This window comes from Cololabis saira, chromosome 6 (assembly GCF_033807715.1).
Source record: "Cololabis saira isolate AMF1-May2022 chromosome 6, fColSai1.1, whole genome shotgun sequence".
NCBI lineage: Eukaryota > Metazoa > Chordata > Actinopteri > Beloniformes > Belonidae > Cololabis > Cololabis saira.
Genome location: NC_084592.1, coordinates 27893068 through 27913106, shown reverse-complemented (window position 1 = coordinate 27913106; position 20039 = coordinate 27893068). Strand labels below are relative to the sequence as shown.

General features: G+C 40.0%; 1 protein-coding gene across 2 annotated transcripts in view; it reads left to right on the top strand.

Annotated features, from left to right (window-relative positions):
- Positions 1–20039, top strand: part of slc4a3 (solute carrier family 4 member 3) — an 87022-nt gene that overhangs the window by 64546 nt on the left and 2437 nt on the right. For both annotated transcript variants that reach the window (XM_061723881.1, XM_061723882.1), the window contains 13 exons: positions 3782–3965; positions 4715–4820; positions 5037–5221; positions 5475–5694; positions 8018–8233; positions 8347–8495; positions 8583–8777; positions 8908–9093; positions 10130–10219; positions 10336–10502; positions 10644–10897; positions 12451–12620; positions 14015–14188. In XM_061723881.1, coding sequence (XP_061579865.1) covers positions 3782–3965; positions 4715–4820; positions 5037–5221; positions 5475–5694; positions 8018–8233; positions 8347–8495; positions 8583–8777; positions 8908–9093; positions 10130–10219; positions 10336–10502; positions 10644–10897; positions 12451–12620; positions 14015–14188 — 2296 coding nt within the window. The remainder of the gene's footprint in view (positions 1–3781; positions 3966–4714; positions 4821–5036; positions 5222–5474; positions 5695–8017; positions 8234–8346; positions 8496–8582; positions 8778–8907; positions 9094–10129; positions 10220–10335; positions 10503–10643; positions 10898–12450; positions 12621–14014; positions 14189–20039) is intronic.

Sequence of the window (20039 nt, the reverse complement as noted above, 5' to 3'; positions counted from 1 at the left end):
TCAATGTCAGCTGTTACAGCAAAAAGCAGCCAGAGGAATAATTTGTTGCCTCAGAACTACAGGATCTGTTACAAGTCCCCTTTCTGAAAGGGTGTTCAACTCAGGGAGGAACAAATATTGTTCAAAATTGTTATTATTGTTTAAATTATTCAAAGGTTTGTGTAAAGAAGACAAGAGATGTTTATTGTTATTATATTTTTGTTCAGCTGTTGCAAAGTTAAAGTAATAAGTGCAATAAATTTTATATTGGAAAAAAATCGTGAGAGAATCGTGATCTCAATTCTAGTGCAAAAAAATCGTGATTCTCATTTTGTCCAGAATCGTGCAGCCCTAGTACACTGGACCACTTCTGTAGCTCTGTAGCTCTGTAGCAAGCGTCTGATCCACAGTGCTGGTACTAAGTAGGATGCATCCCAGGTGGGAGTGGAATTCCATCAAGACTGCCCCTTTGTCACCGATTCTGTTTATCATTTTTATGGACAGAATTTCTAGGTGCAGCCAAGGCATGGTAGGGATCCAGTTTGGTGGCCAAAATATTTAATCAATGCTTTTTGAAAAATTATGCGATACGAAAAAAAGTCATATCACAGATAGAAACAAATGAAAGGGGTTTCATCTGTAGGGTGGCTAGACTCTCCCTTAGAGAGAAAGTGAGAGGAACCTGGGGTATAGTTCCTGTTCCTCCACATGGAGAGAAACCAGCTGAGAAGGTTTGGACACCTCCTCCAGCAAGTGTTTTGGGCATCTCAAACTGAGAGGAGGCCCCTGGGCAGACCCGGGACCCTGGAGAGATGATATCTCTTGGCTGGTCTGAGAATGCCTTAGTTTTCCCCTGGAAGAGCTGAGGGAGGTTAAACTGGCTATTAACTCCAAAGGTCCACCTACCTTTCCTCCAGCACTGTTCAAAAACTAGTTTTTTATCAACTCAAGCATGTCGTGGTAGTCAGTTAAAATCGTATGGTTGTATCACCACTGTAGCTTAAAATGTATCTTAACGACTCGTGATCGCCTGACGTTTCCTCTATGGCCAGCAGGTTGACTTTTGGGAAACTGCTTTGAACTTATTTTTTTCTGGAAGTATCATCTGATCAGAAGTTTATATTGGTTCTAAAAGTTTTTCCAGCCTCACTTCCAACATGTACTGTACTTCATTTCAGAATTATGCCTACTGAATATACAAAATGCTAAAAGTAAAAATTCAAGGGCTCAAGTGCTAGAACGTTACGTAAGCGTTTACAGTACTGTTGTATTTATGAATGCAAAAACAAAAAAATGATAAAGAAATCAACACCACTATCCAAACTAAAACATTCTTCCTCAACAGATGAAGTTTTCATATTTGTCACAGAATTATGAACAACTCTCAGGCTTTTTTTAATTCACGTAAGGTTAGAAATTAGAATTCCATCTCTGTTCAGCGAGACTCGTTAAGGCTAGATTTTTATAATCTTGGGTACATTTTGGTACCTTGACCCTTTTGCTTGGTTTAGGTCAGTGGATTGATGAAGACGGAAAAGAAAAAGAAACATTACAAACTGTTTTGAAGGCAGAATTAGCTGTATTTCTCTTAAACCTAACATAAAGAGGGCTATATTTTGCACACGTGCTCACAACAGATGTTTAAATACAAGTAGGCCAGCTCACATTCTTAGCAGCTGGCCGCTGCATATTCATTCCTTATTTTACTGCCTTTCCACATAAATTCCCAGCATGTCACATGCATCGTCCACAGGGGAAAAAAGCAGTGTCATTATAGTCATCATCAGCCTTAGCGATCAGATTTACGATGTGGAAAGAAACTTATTCAGGCACTGCTGAAATTTAGCTCATCTCTTACTCTGACCACATTAAAGATCCTTTGGAGACGTCTTTAATACAGTTCACTTCACAGACACCTTGGGGCACTGTCGCAACCAATTTAAGCCACTGTCTTAAACGCCAATGTGGATCTTATGAGTTAGGTGATGTCACCAGTGGACCTAACAGTGATGTAATGAAACTGTTGAAAAACTTGGCTGGTGAAACACATGAAATACTTCTCTTTCAGAGGCGATGAAATATACTTAACAGCACATTGACGAAAACACAGAAAATGGGGAACGAGTTTAAAAAAAAAAAACTGAAACAACTATGCAGTTCTTTAAAAATGTTAAACTTATTGGTTTATGATGTTAGCAGCATAGTTTGATCCAGCATTGTGACTTTGACAAACAGTTGTCAGTGTCTGTCGTATGAATTGTCGCTAGAGTTTGTTATCCTAGCTACTGTATTTTTCTTTCTTTGAAGAAACTATGATTACAATTCAAAGTTTTCAGTTATCAGTTTAAAAATCAGCTTCTGTGACTTCTTATCAAATTTCAGTTCATTTCAAGAACAAGTTGATGGTCTTCATCTTGATACATACATAAAAAAAAATATTATTTATTGTGTCTTTAGTTACATTCATGTAACAGTGCTATAAAACAATGTTTGGGCAATTTTTGTAACTTCAAGCAAGTATGTTCAGTAGCCCTGGATTAGACTTGCAAAACATTCAGTACAATTTTCAGACCGTTTCCTTTTATTTAAGTCAAAAGTTGGAGAGTTTTCAACTTTCAACACTTCAACATGCATCAAGTGATCAAATGGCGTCTATGCAGCGAGTGTAAGCCAGGAAAACCGTACATGATGGTGGGACAGGAAACGGATGGTTTGTTTATCAAGCATAAAGAAATATGAGTGGTTTTTGAATGGTACGACGAAGCCACGTTAGAAACCGCACCCGTGAAGCTTTTGTGCAATGCTACTCTGTGCATATGGTTATGTATGCTAGACGGTTCCAGTGACGTCTTCAAGCCTTCAGCTGTTGAAGGGTTTTCTTCTCCTCATTAGGGATTCTGCATTCTGGCTCTGGAGTCGTGCTGGCTGGACACCCACTTCAGTAATGAGCAACTAGCTCTAACCCTTGGGGACAGATGGGTGGCTAAAACTTGAGACTAATTTGCATTCCTTAACAGTCTCGTGCTGATCAACTACTCTTTATCGTATGAGTCACAACATGTTTATTTTTTGTAAGACACGGTCATATCAGCAGATGTCAGCATGTATTAGTTCAATTCAATTAGTGCCAAATCATGACAGATGTTTTCTCAAGGCACTTCAACAATACACTTCAGCTCACTCCAAAGTAGTCCAATTAATGCAACACAAATAAAATAACAATAAGAATATTTGTTTGGAATCACAGTATTTTAGCAATCTAAACCAGACTTCCAAATTAAATGTATCAATTTGATTCCAGGTTTACAAACAACTGGCTCCAATTAGCTTTTGTTAGAGTAATTAATCTATGGGATTCTTTTTTTAAAAACCTTTTCATGTAATAGAATTGAGTTATCATTCTGTTTATCTATTATATCGATTTAACTGGAGCTCAAATAACCTTTTATGGTAAAGTCCTTACAGATACGAGCATCAAAAGACAGGAGTTGACACAGGAGCAAATTACGTCCATGTACTGTATGTTGCTACGTGACCAAATAGCTTTTCAGACAGCCATTAGCAGATATTAGCTACAAGTTTTTCATGTTGTGGAGATGGATGCACACTGTATCTTCTCCGTCGCCAGAGGGCGGAGCCATTCTTGTGCAGTGTAACACTACTACTTAGACCCATGAAGTGTAACACTTTACATACACCTGGGCCAGCTTTGCTGCTTACAGCTGACTATAAAAAAATAAGTCACTATGATTTCATGCAAAAACTTAAATATGCTTGTTTTGTTTTTCTTTGTTCAACATAGTCACCCAAGTGATCTGAAGCACCGTTTTCACCGCCACCACTCCACCAGCAGCCTCCATGGCAGCTTCAATCACAACCACATCCAGGACACCAGTCTGCCGCTGGTGGCCGAAGAGCACGAGGAGCACGTGGACAGCAAGGGGCCGGAGTACGACCCCAAGCAGGACGTGTTCGTCAGCTTGTTTGTAAGATCCATCTCATTAATTTACTCGCTTGACACATTTATCCAAAGTCACTAAGAAGTGAAATAAAAGAGAAAAATAGAATGATCTGAGGGACGATGAAGTAGAACCAGAACACACAGGGAGGACAAAGCCACAGATTCTGATGAACTAGTTTTGACAAGAGTGAACGGGGATAATTGAACTCAGTGATCTAAATGGACTGAGATAAAAGCAGCGCTGATCAAACTGGTCCTACTCTCTGGTTTGCGTTATGATTTAAGAATCACCATCATGCTAAGATGTGAGTATGATTACTCAAAACGCCTGATGTAAGGCCTGCGGCTCTTGCATTGTTCTTTGAAAGACCACCCCATGATGTCAGAAGTTGTGTAGGTAGTTCTTGAAGTCGGAGACACGGAGCCTCCCCGTGCCACATGTGTTGAATTATGTTATTCGTCAGCCACCAGGTGCTTCTACTTAAGCCTTCATGATATGAATTTGATATAAAAACTAAATGTTCCCCATGACTTCAAATGTTGGCAAATTCAAACCAGCCTATTAAAAAGAACCTCTTAAGACAAAAAGAACCAATTATGCAGTTGTGTGGTTTCAAACCGAACTGCACAGACATTAGAATATGACCTCTGGTTCAGACATTCCCACAATTCCCTCAGTAAATTCACATTACTGGTCTCACGCACTGTTATGGTGTAACATCACGTTGTTCGGGGCAGTAAAGTGGGTAATATTTTCACTGTTTTTTATCCAAGAAATCTCTCCACCCTCTGCCTCCTGAGAGCCATCCAGCTGCAGCCAGATCCATGAAACTGCTCGCCAAGATTCCCAAAGACGCAGAAGCTGTCATTGTTTTAGTTGGTAAGCTCCGGGGACACAGAAGATTGCCTCGATGGATTATGTCTGTTCTTTGCTTCTTTGTTTCATAACTCGCTAAGAGAATACTCATTGTAAATTATTTAAGAGGGTGCCGCAAAAATCCATAATCCTGTCAGTGTCATCACTACAGGTGTCTTTGGGTTTTTGCAGAAAATGTTCAACAAACAATATATTCATATACTGTACCTTTCTTTTAAGGCTGTGTTGAATTCCTGGAGCAGCCGGCCATGGCTTTTGTTAGGCTGAATGAGGCGGTCCTGCTGGAGTCGGTACTCGAGATCCCCGTCCCCGTTCGATTTCTTTTTGTCCTGCTTGGCCCCACTCAGTCCAATGTGGACTACCATGAGATTGGACGCTCCTTTGCCACTTTAATGTCTGACAAGGTAGATATTTTGAGTTTGGCTGAACCCATGTGACCCTGAATGGTCACTCACAAATTTGAAGTCTGATATGTTGTTGCCATTTTATGGAAAATAATTAAACCAAAGAAGAAACCCACTAAAAAGCATCCCTTGATTAGAAAATAGTGGTTAGAATTGAAGAAATCATGAAAAATGCTCATTATTTTTGCATTTTTAGCTTGAATAGTGCATCTTTAGGATTACACTAATCACTTCCAGTTCTGCTTCAATGTAGAACTTCCATGAGGTGGCCTACTTTGCTGACGACAGGCAGGACCTCCTGAACGGCATCAATGAGTTTTTGGATTGCAGCATCGTCATCCCACCCTCGGACGTGGCGGGCAAAGACCTCCTGAAAACAGTGGCTGACTTCCAGAAGCAGCTGTTGCGCAAGAGAAAAGAGAGAGAAGGGAAGAAGCACCAGTCCTTGTTTGGTGCGGAGCAGGACAATAAAGGTACTCCGGCAAAACTAGGCCTAAATTAGAAACATAAAAAATCCTAGCTGGAACGTATCTGCGTGGGGTTTGCATGTTCTCCACATCTTCCCAAAGAAATGCATTTTAGATTGTTAAAGGAGCTGAATGTAAGAGCAATAATAAAACGAATCATAAAATGACCCCGATATGTCAACAGACATTTAAAAATCATGTTCATTTCAAATACTTATGTCACTGACAACAGCACTCAAACCAGGATATTCCAGGTTAAAAAGAGGAGTTGCAGCCCTCAACTGATGTTTATGTTGTCATTTTTTGTTTTGGCCTGAAGCTCCACCCTCCACCTATCTCCCAATCACCAAGTCAGTATTGTTTCTGAAGCTCCACCCTCCACCTATCTCCCAATCACCAAGTCAGTATTGTTTCTGAAGCTCCACCCTCCACCTATCTCCCAATCACCAAGTCAGTATTGTTTCTGAAGCTCCACCCTCCACCTATCTCCCAATCACCAAGTCAGTATTGTTTCTGAAGCTCCACCCTCCACCTATCTCCCAATCAGTATTGTTTCGGCATCCGGGTTGCCAGCTCGGCTCTAATTATGGCAGCCATGGCAGCCTACGTTCCTGCTGCATTCTGCAGCCTACCTGGCAACCTCTGGTCGGGGGGAGGAGGGGGAGGGTACACGCCGCTCAACAATAATTTGAAAGTGACTGCAGTACCAGTTTTGAACATTTCTTACAGACGGCTCCTTTAATGTATGCAGCTGTATAGTTAATTGTGTATGAGTGTGGACATCCTTGTTTTTTTTGTCTTCCTCTTTGTGGTAGCCTCGTGTTGAAAACATTGCAGGAGTGTACGTATGTCATATATAGAACAGGCTCTTTGCAGGTTATTTACTTTGCAGGGTAATGGTGAATTGCAATGTTGGTTAAATTTCTGTTTGCAATATTTACAGTTTAATTACATACAACTTTAGCCCTTTTACTTTTAATGTGCATTCTAATGTGTTAAGGAGGCTCACAGCAGCTAAGTAACAGGGACTGAGAATCTTTTCAGTGGATTCAAGTATATAATTCAAAGAGCATTTTTTTTTTCTGATTGCATTTGCACCACTGATAGGAATGCTGAAGTGATGTAACAGCCAAAAGGCAGCTCGTAGATGAGTTGAAGTTATAAGCATTCCATATAAATGTCATAGTCTGCCCTTAAAGAGCTGTTGTTTATAAGGGTGACATTTGACAGATTTTTTTTCTTTTTAATTTATGCCGAGTACCTGTACTGTGTTGATAAATTAAATCAATCACCATACAGGTGCCTGGTCTGGACCAGTCACTTTACAATCCTGTGGTCCAAAAGTTCTTCCAATTAAATTGCATAGTTGATTGTTTTTAGTGATGCACCGATTGTTCGGTAACCGAAATTGTTCGGCCGAAAATGGAAAAAAAACACTTTCGGTGTTCGGTGGAATAAGTGGGAAAAAAACCGAACAATTAATAACGGCGTTGTAATATAAGGAAATAGACTGGCCGCTCCGTAACTGTTGCGCACCACATAAATAGTTGGCCAACCAAAAACTAACCACATAAGAATTTTAACATTCACCAGCAGGTGGAACCAAAACAACATAAATCAATCTATTACAGGTGCGTTTAGATGATGAAATCAAACGGCGAAGAGCGTGGAGTGAAGTGATGCGGTGCAAACATGTCAGCAGTGTGGAAGTATTTTAGAGTGGCAAAGAATAATACAAGAATGGCTGTTTGCAATGAATGTTCTGCTCAAATATCTAGAGGGGGCACATCTGCAAAGTCTTTCAGCACTACAAGTTTGATTTATCATTTGAAATGATAAAAAACCCTGAGCGCTTTAATGCATTTTTATTGTTTTAAGGCCTATGTTACAATGTTCAGTAAGTTAAGCCTAACGTAAGCTCAAAGATGGCCAAAAAATTTATTTTGCTAATTTATTTATTTTAAGTTATTGTTCTTTGCTGGTATAATGTCTGCTGGAATATTTAAGAAATGCTGGGACATTAAAAAATGTTCAGTTTTTTATGTTCAACAAATGTTTTCTACCTTGTAATTTTGTAAAAGATTTTTTCCTTTTAAAAGCATGCCTAAATCAAATTTATTTGATTTATGCAATGGTGAAAAAATTGGCAAAATAAATGAAAAACTGCAAAGAACCATGTTCGGTATTGTTCGGTATTCGGCCAAGTGTTTATTATTATTTTCGGTTTCGGTTTCGGCCACAAATTTTCATTTCGGTGCATCACTAATTGTTTTGTTGTTATCAGTTGCAATCTGCATTTGTAACAAAGCTTGTATGAAACCTCCCCCAGACATCATTCCAGAGGAAGAGGAGGAAGAGGACCAGGAGGTGGACCCCTTAAAGCGCTCAGGGATCCCGTTTGGAGGACTGATCCATGACATTCGCCGACGCTATCCACACTATGTCAGTGATTTGAAAGATGCCCTGGACATGCAATGCCTTGCTGCCGTCATTTTTATCTATTTCGCCGCACTGTCACCCACTATTACCTTTGGAGGCCTGCTGGGTAAACTAGGACTCTTGACTACATGAAGAGAACTGAATACTATTTCATTGTTGTAGCTGAGTGGCCTGTGTTTTAACAGTTTTTCTGTTTGTTTTCTTTTTCGTAACACACAGGAGAGAAAACAGAGGGCTTAATGGGAGTGACTGAACTCATTGTTTCAACAGCCACTCTTGGAATTATATTCTCTCTGCTAGCTGGTCAGCCCCTTCTCATAATTGGTTTTTCAGGACCCTTACTAGTATTTGAAGAAGCCTTTTATGGGGTAAGAACAAAAAAAACAACAACCCACAATTCATTATATTATTTTTTTCTTAACTGGTTACATGCCTAATATGTAATTTTTTCTCAGTTTTGTCAGGCGTATGAATTTGAGTACCTGACTGGTCGGGTGTGGATTGGTTTCTGGCTCATCTTTATCGTTCTAGTCATTGTGGCAGCAGAGGGCAGCTTTCTTGTTCGCTACATCTCACCCTTTACGCAGGAGATCTTTGCATTCCTCATCTCCCTCATCTTCATTTATGAGACTTTCTCCAAGCTCCTCAAGGTTACTTCTAATACTATGCTCCTGTGACTCTCAATAGCTGTGTTCTCTTAATACGTGACTTAAGCATCACAGAGTTATCTTTACAACATGTCAACGGAAATAAAAGATTCATTGATCCTCTTTTTCATAGGTGTTTAGGGAGCATCCCCTAATGGCTATGTACCCCACTGACTCTACTGCACCTTTTGAGGTTCATAATATTGAAGTCTTCAACCAGCCCAACACTGCTCTTCTGTCTCTGGTGCTCATGATGGGCACTTTCTTCGTCGCATTCTTCCTCAGGAAGTTCAGAAACGGTCGCTTTTTAGGTGGCAAGGTAAGATCTTTGAAATGTTGGTGCTGAGCTTCTTGATGAATTTTGAAGGCTCCACACGGATCGTTCTTTTTAAAAGGTGATGTTGAAATGTAATAGTTTTCAGTGTAATTCACCAAGAAAAATATTAAAACCTGGCACCCATGTTCCCTAAATTTAGCTGGAATCTAATTCCTGTTTATAAAACTGACACGAGTATCTTTATAGATGTAACAAAAAATGGTATGATAAAAAACCTGGTCATTCAGTATTCTCATGTGGTCAGCTTACCTCATTTTTTCGACCCTTACCATTGTTAGCTTAGCAACTCCAGATCGTAATACTGCTACCAGAGCCGTGCATATTAGGGATTAGCCATGATGGGTGCATCCATTTCTCCACCTCTCTTCTTACCCCGATACACCCATCACTCTGGAACAAGGTCAGTCTGGAATCACAATGACCACATGACCCTTTTTCTATTGATGTCCAATTTTTATGCTCTCAGCTAAATCTTTTTTCAGTGCTTTCAGTCTACAAACCTCTCTACTCCCAGACACCTAGTTCTCCTCTGTTATCATGAGTTCTGTTGAAGATTTCACCAGACATTGAAATGACATCCAATTACCCTCCTTCTGGTGTTTTTTTCTAGCCACATCTCTTCCTCAAAGACAAGCGTTCACCAAAATTGTTTCATGTTTTAATAATGCATTCCACGATTTTAACACAGATTTAGTAGTTTCTGCAAATCTCTTTCATTTTAGTTATATAAGCTATTTATGTGACTCTTCTGCTGGAGTAGCATCTTTTAAGGAATGAGAGGTTCCTCAAGTATTTGTATTTAGGGCAAAATTAAACATTGATATTTGCGGTATGTTTCCAAAGAGGGTCTGTTAACTATTTACCTAAATCCAGATAGTGATTTCTAAATGGTTCCTTCATTTTGGCCTCAAAAGCTCCTTAGTTAACCTAAGATTTGTGCTAAAATGAGTTTTGCCTTTAAGGTAAGACTTGTGATGAATTTTAATGGATTCAACATTTGCTTTCTCAATATTCACAGGCCAGAAGAATTATCGGGGACTTTGGCATCCCTATTTCAATCTTGGTTACAGTATTAGTGGATTACAGCATAACTGACACTTACACACAGGTAACTTCATGCTCCACAACCTCAGTCATGGCACTAGTTCAAGAGTTTTTTTATTAGTGCTTAATGGTTTTTTTTTTGGTACTTAAATGTGATATATTTTTGTTTTTCCATCTTAGAAACTTGATGTGCCATCAGGCTTTTCAGTCACATCTCCTGAGAAGAGAGGCTGGTTCATCAGTCCCTTTGGTGACAAGCAGCCATTTCCAACCTGGATGATGGGAGCATCTATTGTCCCTGCTCTTCTTGTCTTCATTCTCATTTTTATGGAAACTCAAATCACTTCGTACGTGCACCATAATTATACTGTAGGCATCTGGAATGCAAAACAGTTTGCATGTGTGGCGACAGCATATTTTTGTGTGAAGCATATTGATTAAAACTGATGTTTTCATTTTCTTCTGGTCTTTATTCTCTGATCTCTCAGACTGATAGTTAGTAAGAAGGAGCGCCGCCTGCTTAAAGGCTCAGGCTTTCATCTTGATCTCCTGCTCATTGTCATCCTCGGGGCCCTCTGTCCCCTCTTCGGCCTGCCCTGGCTCACCGCAGCCACCGTTCGCTCTGTCACTCATGTCAACGCTCTGACTGTCATGAGCAAGGCCACAGCTCCTGGCGAAAAGCCCATGATCCAGGAGGTGAAAGAGCAGAGGGTGACCGGGTTACTTGTGGCTGTGCTTGTTGGTAAGTTAAAAAAAAAAACGGGGATGGGGCTGCGGGGTTCCCAATGAATGTTTTTGACTCCAACCCATAAAGTACTACTGTTAATTGGAACATAGAGCTGCTGCATTTAGGCCTGTCAATGCAACATAGAGGACATGGGACTTGGGGTTGTTTGATCTTACAGCAAGATAACAAGAGCAGATGGACCAAAGGAAAAAAAAAGAAAGAAATCAAATTAAACACTAAACCACAGTAGCCTGTGGTTTTGACATACCATTTCTGCTCTGCATGCAACCAGTTCCTACTCAGATGGGATAGGTCTTTTAAACAAAAACACGACAAACAGAGTCCAGGAAGCTTTTAGTACAAAAACATTTTCCCTTGCCTACAAATTCTGCACATGCAGAGATGTGTCTGTAGACATTTCCACAACTAATGCTACTTGAGAGAGATGCGGTTGTCTCAAGTGTCTTCTGATTGATCAACTGTCTGTCAGGCTCTTATATGGCGTCAATTCAACGCCAACAATATTGCAAATGAAAATCTGACAACCAAAAACCCAGAATCAATAACCGAGAAATTAGAATCTTTAACCGAGAGTGCTATCGTCTTTCTCGGATACACTTTTTTTTTCTCAGCGTCGGTTCTAAAAGCATCTGCATTTTTAGAAAAGTCTCTCTCGGTGGTGCTTTTTCATTTTTGTGGTTCCAATTCTAAAAGGAGTATCAAATCAGCGCAGCCACAATCCACAGCAGGTATCTAGAAACTCACTGGCTACTGAATGACTTACGTTGACGGAGATGAATGACATGAACACCTAATTTATGTAACTATAGTATTTTTGAGGCTTCAGCAGTCAAGAACATATTGAGTTTCACCAAGCATTACCTTTAGAACATTTCACTTAGCGACTTTTGATGAAGTTGAAATCTAAGCTATGGTCTAATTCTGGCACCATTATTTGATTTGGTTTCCCCACTGCAAGGGTTATATTTGTGTTGTCTTTGATTACTATGTTGGAATTTCCAGGCAAGTAAACATGGACTGGAAGGAACAAGAGTGGCGTCTCTACATGTTTGGACAGTCATGAGGCATTAGTCAGCCTCTGCACAGCTTTGAGACATTATTCTGCTTACAAACTGCCTTCACAATGGACCTGAACAGTCATTTTTCTCAAATTAATAATTCTCTTAAACTGTATGAAGTGTGTTGCGTGGCTGATGTTTTTATCCCCAGAGTAATGATGTTTTGCCAGCAGGGTATCTTGTTTCAGTTAAGATACGGTTCTTTTAGTTCAATCCAGATGGGTAGGCAACCATCTGGGAATCATTCTGATTGTTTAATTAAAATGCTGCTAGCATTAAGAAAAAGACATCTTGGACAAGTGCAACAAAACATTTCGATCAGGGCTTTCAAACAAACAGTATGCCTTAAATAAACAGCCTTGACAGTATGTTTGTTTTTAAAGGCTTTTCCCTTCCTGGATGAGCATTTTTAAACCTCTAAATGTAGAATATTGTGTAAGTGTGCATTATTTAAAGAAAGAAGTAACAACCTTCCCCTTCAACCATCAGGTTTATCCATGGTGATGACCGATATGCTGCGCCTCATCCCTCTGGCTGTTCTTTTTGGTATCTTCCTCTACATGGGGGTCACCTCTCTGACAGGGATCCAGCTGTACGAGCGCATTACGCTCATGTGCACTCCTGCCAAGCACCACCCTGACCACATCTACGTCACCAAGGTAACACGTGCAACCGCTTTGTTTACATGCACTCTGCTCTATTATCAGTGGCAAAATGGGGAAAACCAAAACCAGCAGCGTGGCGACTGCAGCCAGAACGCAAAAACTCTGCTCACTCATACGTTTTTCAGTAGACTCAGAAATAACAGAGAGGCTTGGAGACAGACAGAGACGCTGAAGAATCAGAGACGTAACGCAGCATCACAGAAACCTGAGTAATGACAAGCTCCTATTAAAAACATATGCCCCATTGTTCTGGTTTTGAGATGTGGTTTTTATCTTTGTTTTGAAAGAATTAGCTCATCTTTCACCATTATTATGAGTTTTTCTGGGGTATGGAGCCCCAAACCATTTTACCTCAAACGCTGAGGGTAAATAAGGTTTGTTTTTGAAGGCCTGGCCACAGCGACATTAACCTCTCTACTGAATATTGCATTCATTTTGGGCTTTACACACATCCCATCACCCGCTCCAAGTCATGCTCGGGCAGTGCTTTCGATCGATGCGCCCAAGAGCACCTTTTTCTTTCAATTATAGCTGTATATTTCACTGGCAACAGAACTGCACGTGTTAGAGAATCATCAGATTTATGCAGGCGTGTAGATACATCCCAGATGTGGAGGCAGAGCTTTTCCAGGTGCCAGAAGTCTCTTGCTTTACCTCGTGAGCATCATGAGAAAAGATCAAATTGTTGTGACAGCCTTCCATAGCTGTTAAGTAATGTAAAGTGTTGATCTTTTTTCCAAGCAGATTTATAGTATTTCATATCTTATTAGTACCTTAGGCAATTGTCAGGCTGCTGTCTGTCCACCTGGTCCTCATCTGCCACAATCAAGTCTTCAACACTTAAACTGTGGTTTGTTCATCCTCGCTGGATCGTCTCTTGTCTGTTCCCTGATGTGCTGCTGCAGACCTACAGGAATCACTGCTGATCATCACACCCAGTCTTGTCCTGCTTGCTCTTGTTTTGTGGACTTAATAAATGGTTTTGCTGTGTTAAGCTTTGCCTTTAGGTCTGTGTTTATCCTTGGCCTTAAAAGCAATATGCTCCCACCCTACAGTATTTTGTCTCTTTTTCTTTTTTGAGGTCTGATTGCATACATAGAGCTGTCTAACTATAGTTTTATAACACTTTAAACCAGGAAGTCAGTGTTAGTTTGAAGCTTAATGTCTTCTGAGTTTGCCCTTTTCCACATTTCCTCTTCCATACTTTTACTAAAAGTACTGTATTTAAAAGGTTCCACTAGATGGAGCTAAAAACATGTAGCATTTACTTACTGGAGGAGATCCATGCTTGCAGATGAGTTTTTATTTTCATCTTTAAGTATCTGTGGGACTTTGCTTTGGCCTGTACTTTACTGGTTTTCAACTGGTTTTTATGTGTGTTGCTTTAGGTGAAGACATGGCGTATGAACATGTTCACTGCAATCCAGCTGACGTGCATCGTGGCTCTGTGGGTAGTTAAGTCCACTGTGGCCTCCCTGGCATTCCCCTTCGTCCTCATCATGACGGTGCCGCTGCGCCGCCTCATCCTCTCCAGGATTTTTGAGGAACGGGAGCTGCAGGCGGTAAGTTTGGGGCATTCCAGGAATTTCTGAAATAATGTGATCATCTCGTCCAACTCAGCCTCAGGATATTCATTTTACAACAAATTTAACATTAAATTGATGTTGCCATGTTTTTTTTATAGTTTGTAAAATCCATGAACCCCCCCAAATATTCCTGAGGATCTGTCCCTCTATGATAATCTACAGCTGAAAAACTAAGTTCTCCCCACGATTTCGAAATCTTGTAAAGCCACTTTTAGCAGCAGTAATCTGAAGTAATGATTTTCTGTAGGACATTACTGGTGTCACTTTGTTCTGGATGAATTCTGCCCCAGTCTTTTTTGTAATGTTGCTTTGGTTTCTTAACATTTACAGACAGTTGTTGCATCGCTCTCTTAAGGTCATGCCACAACATTTCAGCCTGACTGAGGTCTGGACTTGGACGGGGTCTTTGAAACACCTAGTTTCTTGTTTCTTTTTTGTTAGCCTGTCTTTTGTAGATTTTCTGGTATTCTTGGGATCATTGTCCTGTTGCATGACCCAGTTTCTGACACACTCATTGTTCCAGAAGGTTTGTGGTTTGTTCAGATACAATTTTGCAAACATAAGCCAATGCCACAATTTCTTCTTAGAAGGAAGACACTTTCTAGACTTCAGCTGGTCTCCCTAACAAGCCATAATTGTTTAAGTATGTTTCTATCCATACACACTTGAACTGTAAGCTTTATCCTGCTAACTGCACAATCTAATCTTGTGGTAAACTTTCTAGGACCCCCTCCTGGAATGTTTGACATCTGTCTTGAATGTGATTCAGATTCAGAATAAGAATACTTTATTTTATTGCCAAAGGGAATTAGCTTTTTTAGTATTAAGGAAAGGTTAACCCAAGACCGTCACCACAATATACTATCATATCAATAAGAATAAATACAAGGAATAAAAAAACTAAGGATATACACAGTAATCCTTTATGCTGTTATTGTACTCATTGCACAGTAGTTTGAGGTGAAAGTCCGGTTTCCTCCCCAATGTCTGACTTTCTTTTTGAGTGAGGAGTTGTACAGCTTGATGACCACAGATGGGAAGGATTTCCTGTGGCGCTCAGTAGTGTGTTTAGTAAGGATCATCCTAGTACTGCTGCTGCTGTGTCCAGAGTAGGGCTGTTCGATTTTGCCCAAAAATAAAATCTCGATTTTTTTCTCTCAAAATCCGATTTTCGATTACGATTATTTTGTGAATTGACAAAAGGCAAAGAAATGATTTCATATATGCTGTATTTTAATGGAACATTTGCCCCATTGGGCTTTAAGTGCTAACTTTGCTCTTATTAAACCAAAAATGAATGAATAAAGTGCAAAACTCTGTAAAATAAGTTGAAAAAAAGTTTTAAAAAATATAATAAAATATAAAGTTTTATCTCTGGAAAAAAAAATCAGCAAATCAGCACTTGCAAACATACAGTAAGTTATATTTCCAATTTAATAAAACAAGACATTTTCTAATTAAACTAAACTGGGTCTTTGCATGCTAAATAATAATGCAACCCATGAAGGAGGTAGAGGTGTGTAATGTCAGTCATTACATTTGCTATTCACATTTGCAAGTTTTTTGCAAGGAACACGAGCCGGTCTACCCGGTGGCATGTTCCAACGCCCCCTCCTACACTAAAGAGCCTCTCCGATGGGGCACTTGTCGCAGGTATTGAGAGGTATTTCCATCAATCATTAATATGGTATCAATCATTAATATGTGTGCAGACAAGGTAAAAAAATAAATTAAATTTTTTTAAAAAAAAGTGAAAAATCGATTTTACGATTTTCACGTTTTAACATCGTTCTAATTACATAATCGCGATTACGATTTAAAATCGATTAATCGAACAGCCCTAGTCCAGAGTGTTGTGCAGTGGGTGGTATGAATTGTCCAAGATGAACCCTAACTTGGACAGCGTCCTCTTCTCCAACACTGCTGTCAGAGTCCAGTTTTGCCCCAACAATGTCACCAGCGTCCGCCGCCCTCAGACCACTCCCCGAGCACACAGCGTAGAGGAAAGCACTGGCCACCACAGACTGGTAAAACATTCTCAACATGGTATTACAAACGTTGAAGGACCTCAGCCTCCTCAGGGAATAGACAGCTTGCACCCTTCTTGTAGAGAATTAAAAGATTGTTGTAGCCCAATCTATTAGAAATCAATCTTTGCATGGATGGACTCCAAATTTGTTTTAAAATGTTAATACACACCTGAACACTCCAGAACAGCAAATCGCTAAAACCTCTGTTTTTATAGAGGTATTTAACCCTCTTAGTAATGATTTATCAAGTGCTCTGTATTAGCGGATGTAATAAGAGCATACTTAGGTTTTTACTTATGGCTTCTGCGTCGTGTTCTTCATTTGACATTAGATCAACTTACTGTATGGACCATTTCTCATATGCCCTGATATTTGCAACCTTACATTCCAGGATATACTTTATTGAGCTATACTGTTTATCTAAGATTAGGAGATCATTGGCTGCCTTACCTTGGCTTTATTAATTAGAAAGACTACAGGCTACAGACCACAGACCCCTCTCTCACCTAATGACTGACCTTATTGATGGTTCTCCTTTCTCTTTTTTAATTATGGTGATTTTAGCAGAATGGTAAAGACAAAAGATAAAAAGGGCAATTGCAGCAGTGTCAATAAATAAACAATTAATAATGTGAAAGACTGCAGAGATGGAATCGCTAACCCATAAATGACCATAAAATGGAGCCAGAATTGCTTTCAGGGAAAACATCCCCTTCTTTTCTATGCTATATATATATGTGTGTATATATATTTATTTATTTATTTATTTATTTCGATCATGTGCTCAATATGGTACACTCATTCATAGCATATCGTGTAATCATTTGGATCGAAAAGGAATAGGCTGAAGCTCTGATCTTATAAATGCCTACCCTTTAACCTTCACATTATTATTATTTACACTTTCTACAACAAATGCTTTCTAGCATTTCCACGCAAAAAAGAAGCAAACTCAAAAAAAATATATATGTAACAACAAAGAACCAGTAAGAAAAGAAAAAAGGAAAAATAAATAATAAATAGTCCCGATTAAAACAAGGACAAAAATATCACCTGCATAATTCCATAATTCTCTCTCTTGCATCTTATCATTCAATCTTGTTGGTATTTATATATATATATATATATATATGTATATATATGTATATATATGTATATATATATATATATATATATATGTATATATATGTATATATATATATATATATATATATATATATATATATATATATATATATACTCAATAAAAATGAGTACAAACCCTCTATGACCCCACATACAGGTTTTCTAGAGTCAGTTTAAAGCCTTTGTTTAGGCCTCTGGACAGCCCCATATTGACAGACATACTCTGCCAGTCCATCCATCCAACGTCATTCCATTGACTTCCACTTATTGGAACTGGGGTTGGGCACCAGCATAAGCAGAGAGGCCCTGACCTCTCCTCAACCACCTCCTCCAGCATCTGTTGGAATACCGAGGGGTTCCCTGGTCAGCTGAGAGATATAATCTCTCCAAAGTCTCTTTGATGATGAACTTTGATGAGAGACGAGTCACTCTGGAATGACTGAACTCGCCCTACAGTCCAGCCATCCTGCAGAGGAGACTCATTTCAGCTGCTTGCATAAACGATTATTCCTTTGATCACTACCCACAGTTCCTGACCTTGGGTCAGCGTACACAGACTGGTAAACAGAAAGCCTTGCCTTTTGGCTCAACTCCCTCTACACAACAAATGACCAATACAGAGTGTGCATAATGGCCGATGCCACACCAATCCTCAGATGCAGTCCAAGCAAACTGTGGCCTTGGCTGTTGTTGAGGCAAAAACTTGGTTGTAGAAAGAGTTTGAAAAGGCCATGGAGAGCAACTTTCAAGTGGCTTAGAGAAGATTCTGAGAAACGCCTCAGGCGGGGAATGCAGTACTTGAGCCATACTGTATAGTAGGAGGTCTGAGCTCATCAAAGAAATGAAAAGGCTATGAGATTTTCTGTCGGAAAATAGTGAAATGCCTTTGCTGGGTTAATCCAACATAGGGTGAATGGGTGCAGTGAACAAGCCCAACAACAGGCTGGGACATGATTACAAGCTACCTATTTTAGCTTTGCTTAATTCATGCTAACCTGTGATGCAAACTAGCCTTGCCTTACATTCATTGTTGAATTTGTTCATCGATCCTTATTTCTGATGTTGCTACCAAAACAACATTTGAAGTGATTCCTGCTGGAGTTGAAATGAGGCCAGCTGGAGCTGGAGCACTAAGTTAACTGACTGCAGCCTTGGGGTCCCTGGAGGTCCATGTCATTGACAGTTCAAATTCAAGCCAGAAATCTTGGTGTAATTATTAACTCAGACCTGAACTTCAACAGCCATCTAAAGTTTATCGCTAAATCTGCCAATTACCACCTGAAAAACATTGCTAGAATTAAGGGGTTTCTGTCTAAACAAGACATGGAAAAACGTATTCATGCATTCATCTTCAGTAGGTTGGATTATTGCAATGGCATCTTTACAGGCCTTAACAAGAAATCTATCAGGCAGCTGCAGCTGATCCAGAACGCTGCCACCAGAGTCCTTACAAACACCAGGAAACTGGACCATATTACACCGGTCATGAAATCACTACACTGGCTTCCAGTGAGTCAAAGGATAGAGTTTAAAATCTTACTGCTGGTCTACAAAGACCTGAATGGTCTTGGACCAAAATACATGCTGGATCTGTTAGTTCCTATGAAGCTCCCAGACCCCTGAGGTTCATCTGGATCTGGTTTGTTGTGGTTCCCAAGAACCAGAACCAAGCAAGGTGAGGCAGCGTTCAGTTATTCTGCTCCTCACCGGTGGAACAGACTTCCTGTAGACCTGAGGTCTGCTCCAACTGTCAGCTCCTTTAAATCAGGCCTAAAAACATTACTGTTTACTGAAGCGTACTTATTAAATACTTACCTGCTGTACTCTACTGCCCTTATTTTTTAACAACTTGTGCTCTTTATTATTTTACCTCTTTTATCATTTTATTTCATTTCATTTGTTATTCACTGTTTAATTGTCTTGCTGCTTTTAATGTTGATGTAAAGCACTTTGAATTACCTTGTGTTGAATTGTGCTATACAAATAAATTGGCCTTGCCTTGGAGCGCAGCCCCAGCAAAAGTCCAGGCAAACATAGTGATACTGGAGGAGTTGGGACCAACATGAAGGATGGCTCAACAGGAGGAGCCAACTGTTCAGCTGGTACCAGTGTTAGCAGCCTCTGAGTTAGAAGGTCCAGTATAAAGATGTCATGCCTAGAGTTGTCCCGATCTGATCACGTGATCGGAAATCGGGGCCGATCACGTGATTGCAGACTCGATCCGGACTCGGACGTTATGAGCCGATCAGGAATCGGATATATATATCAGGGTTTCCGTTGTCCGGTAAAATATGCCGAAATCCGGTATTTTATAATCTCCACGTGTGCGTTGATTTATGGTTCCGCGTCGCACCGACGCAGAGTCTACAGCGTAGGGTTCGCGGCGACTCGCACCCTACGCCAGACCCTACGTTGAAGGCTCTGCGTTGGTGTGACGCGGGACCATAAATCAACGCACACGTGGAGTAGTGGGCTCGGAGCGGCAGCCATACACCGCATGCGCACAGAGCACGCCTGTTTGTTTTGAAGCTGAAGCAGCCCTATGCTATCATGTCTGTTGTGTGGAATTACTTCAGAATGAACGAGGATTTTTTTATACTGACTTAAGAATGTTCAAGCTGCCTACCTCCTATGTGCTCAGTTTACAGTACACATGTTAAAATATAATAAAA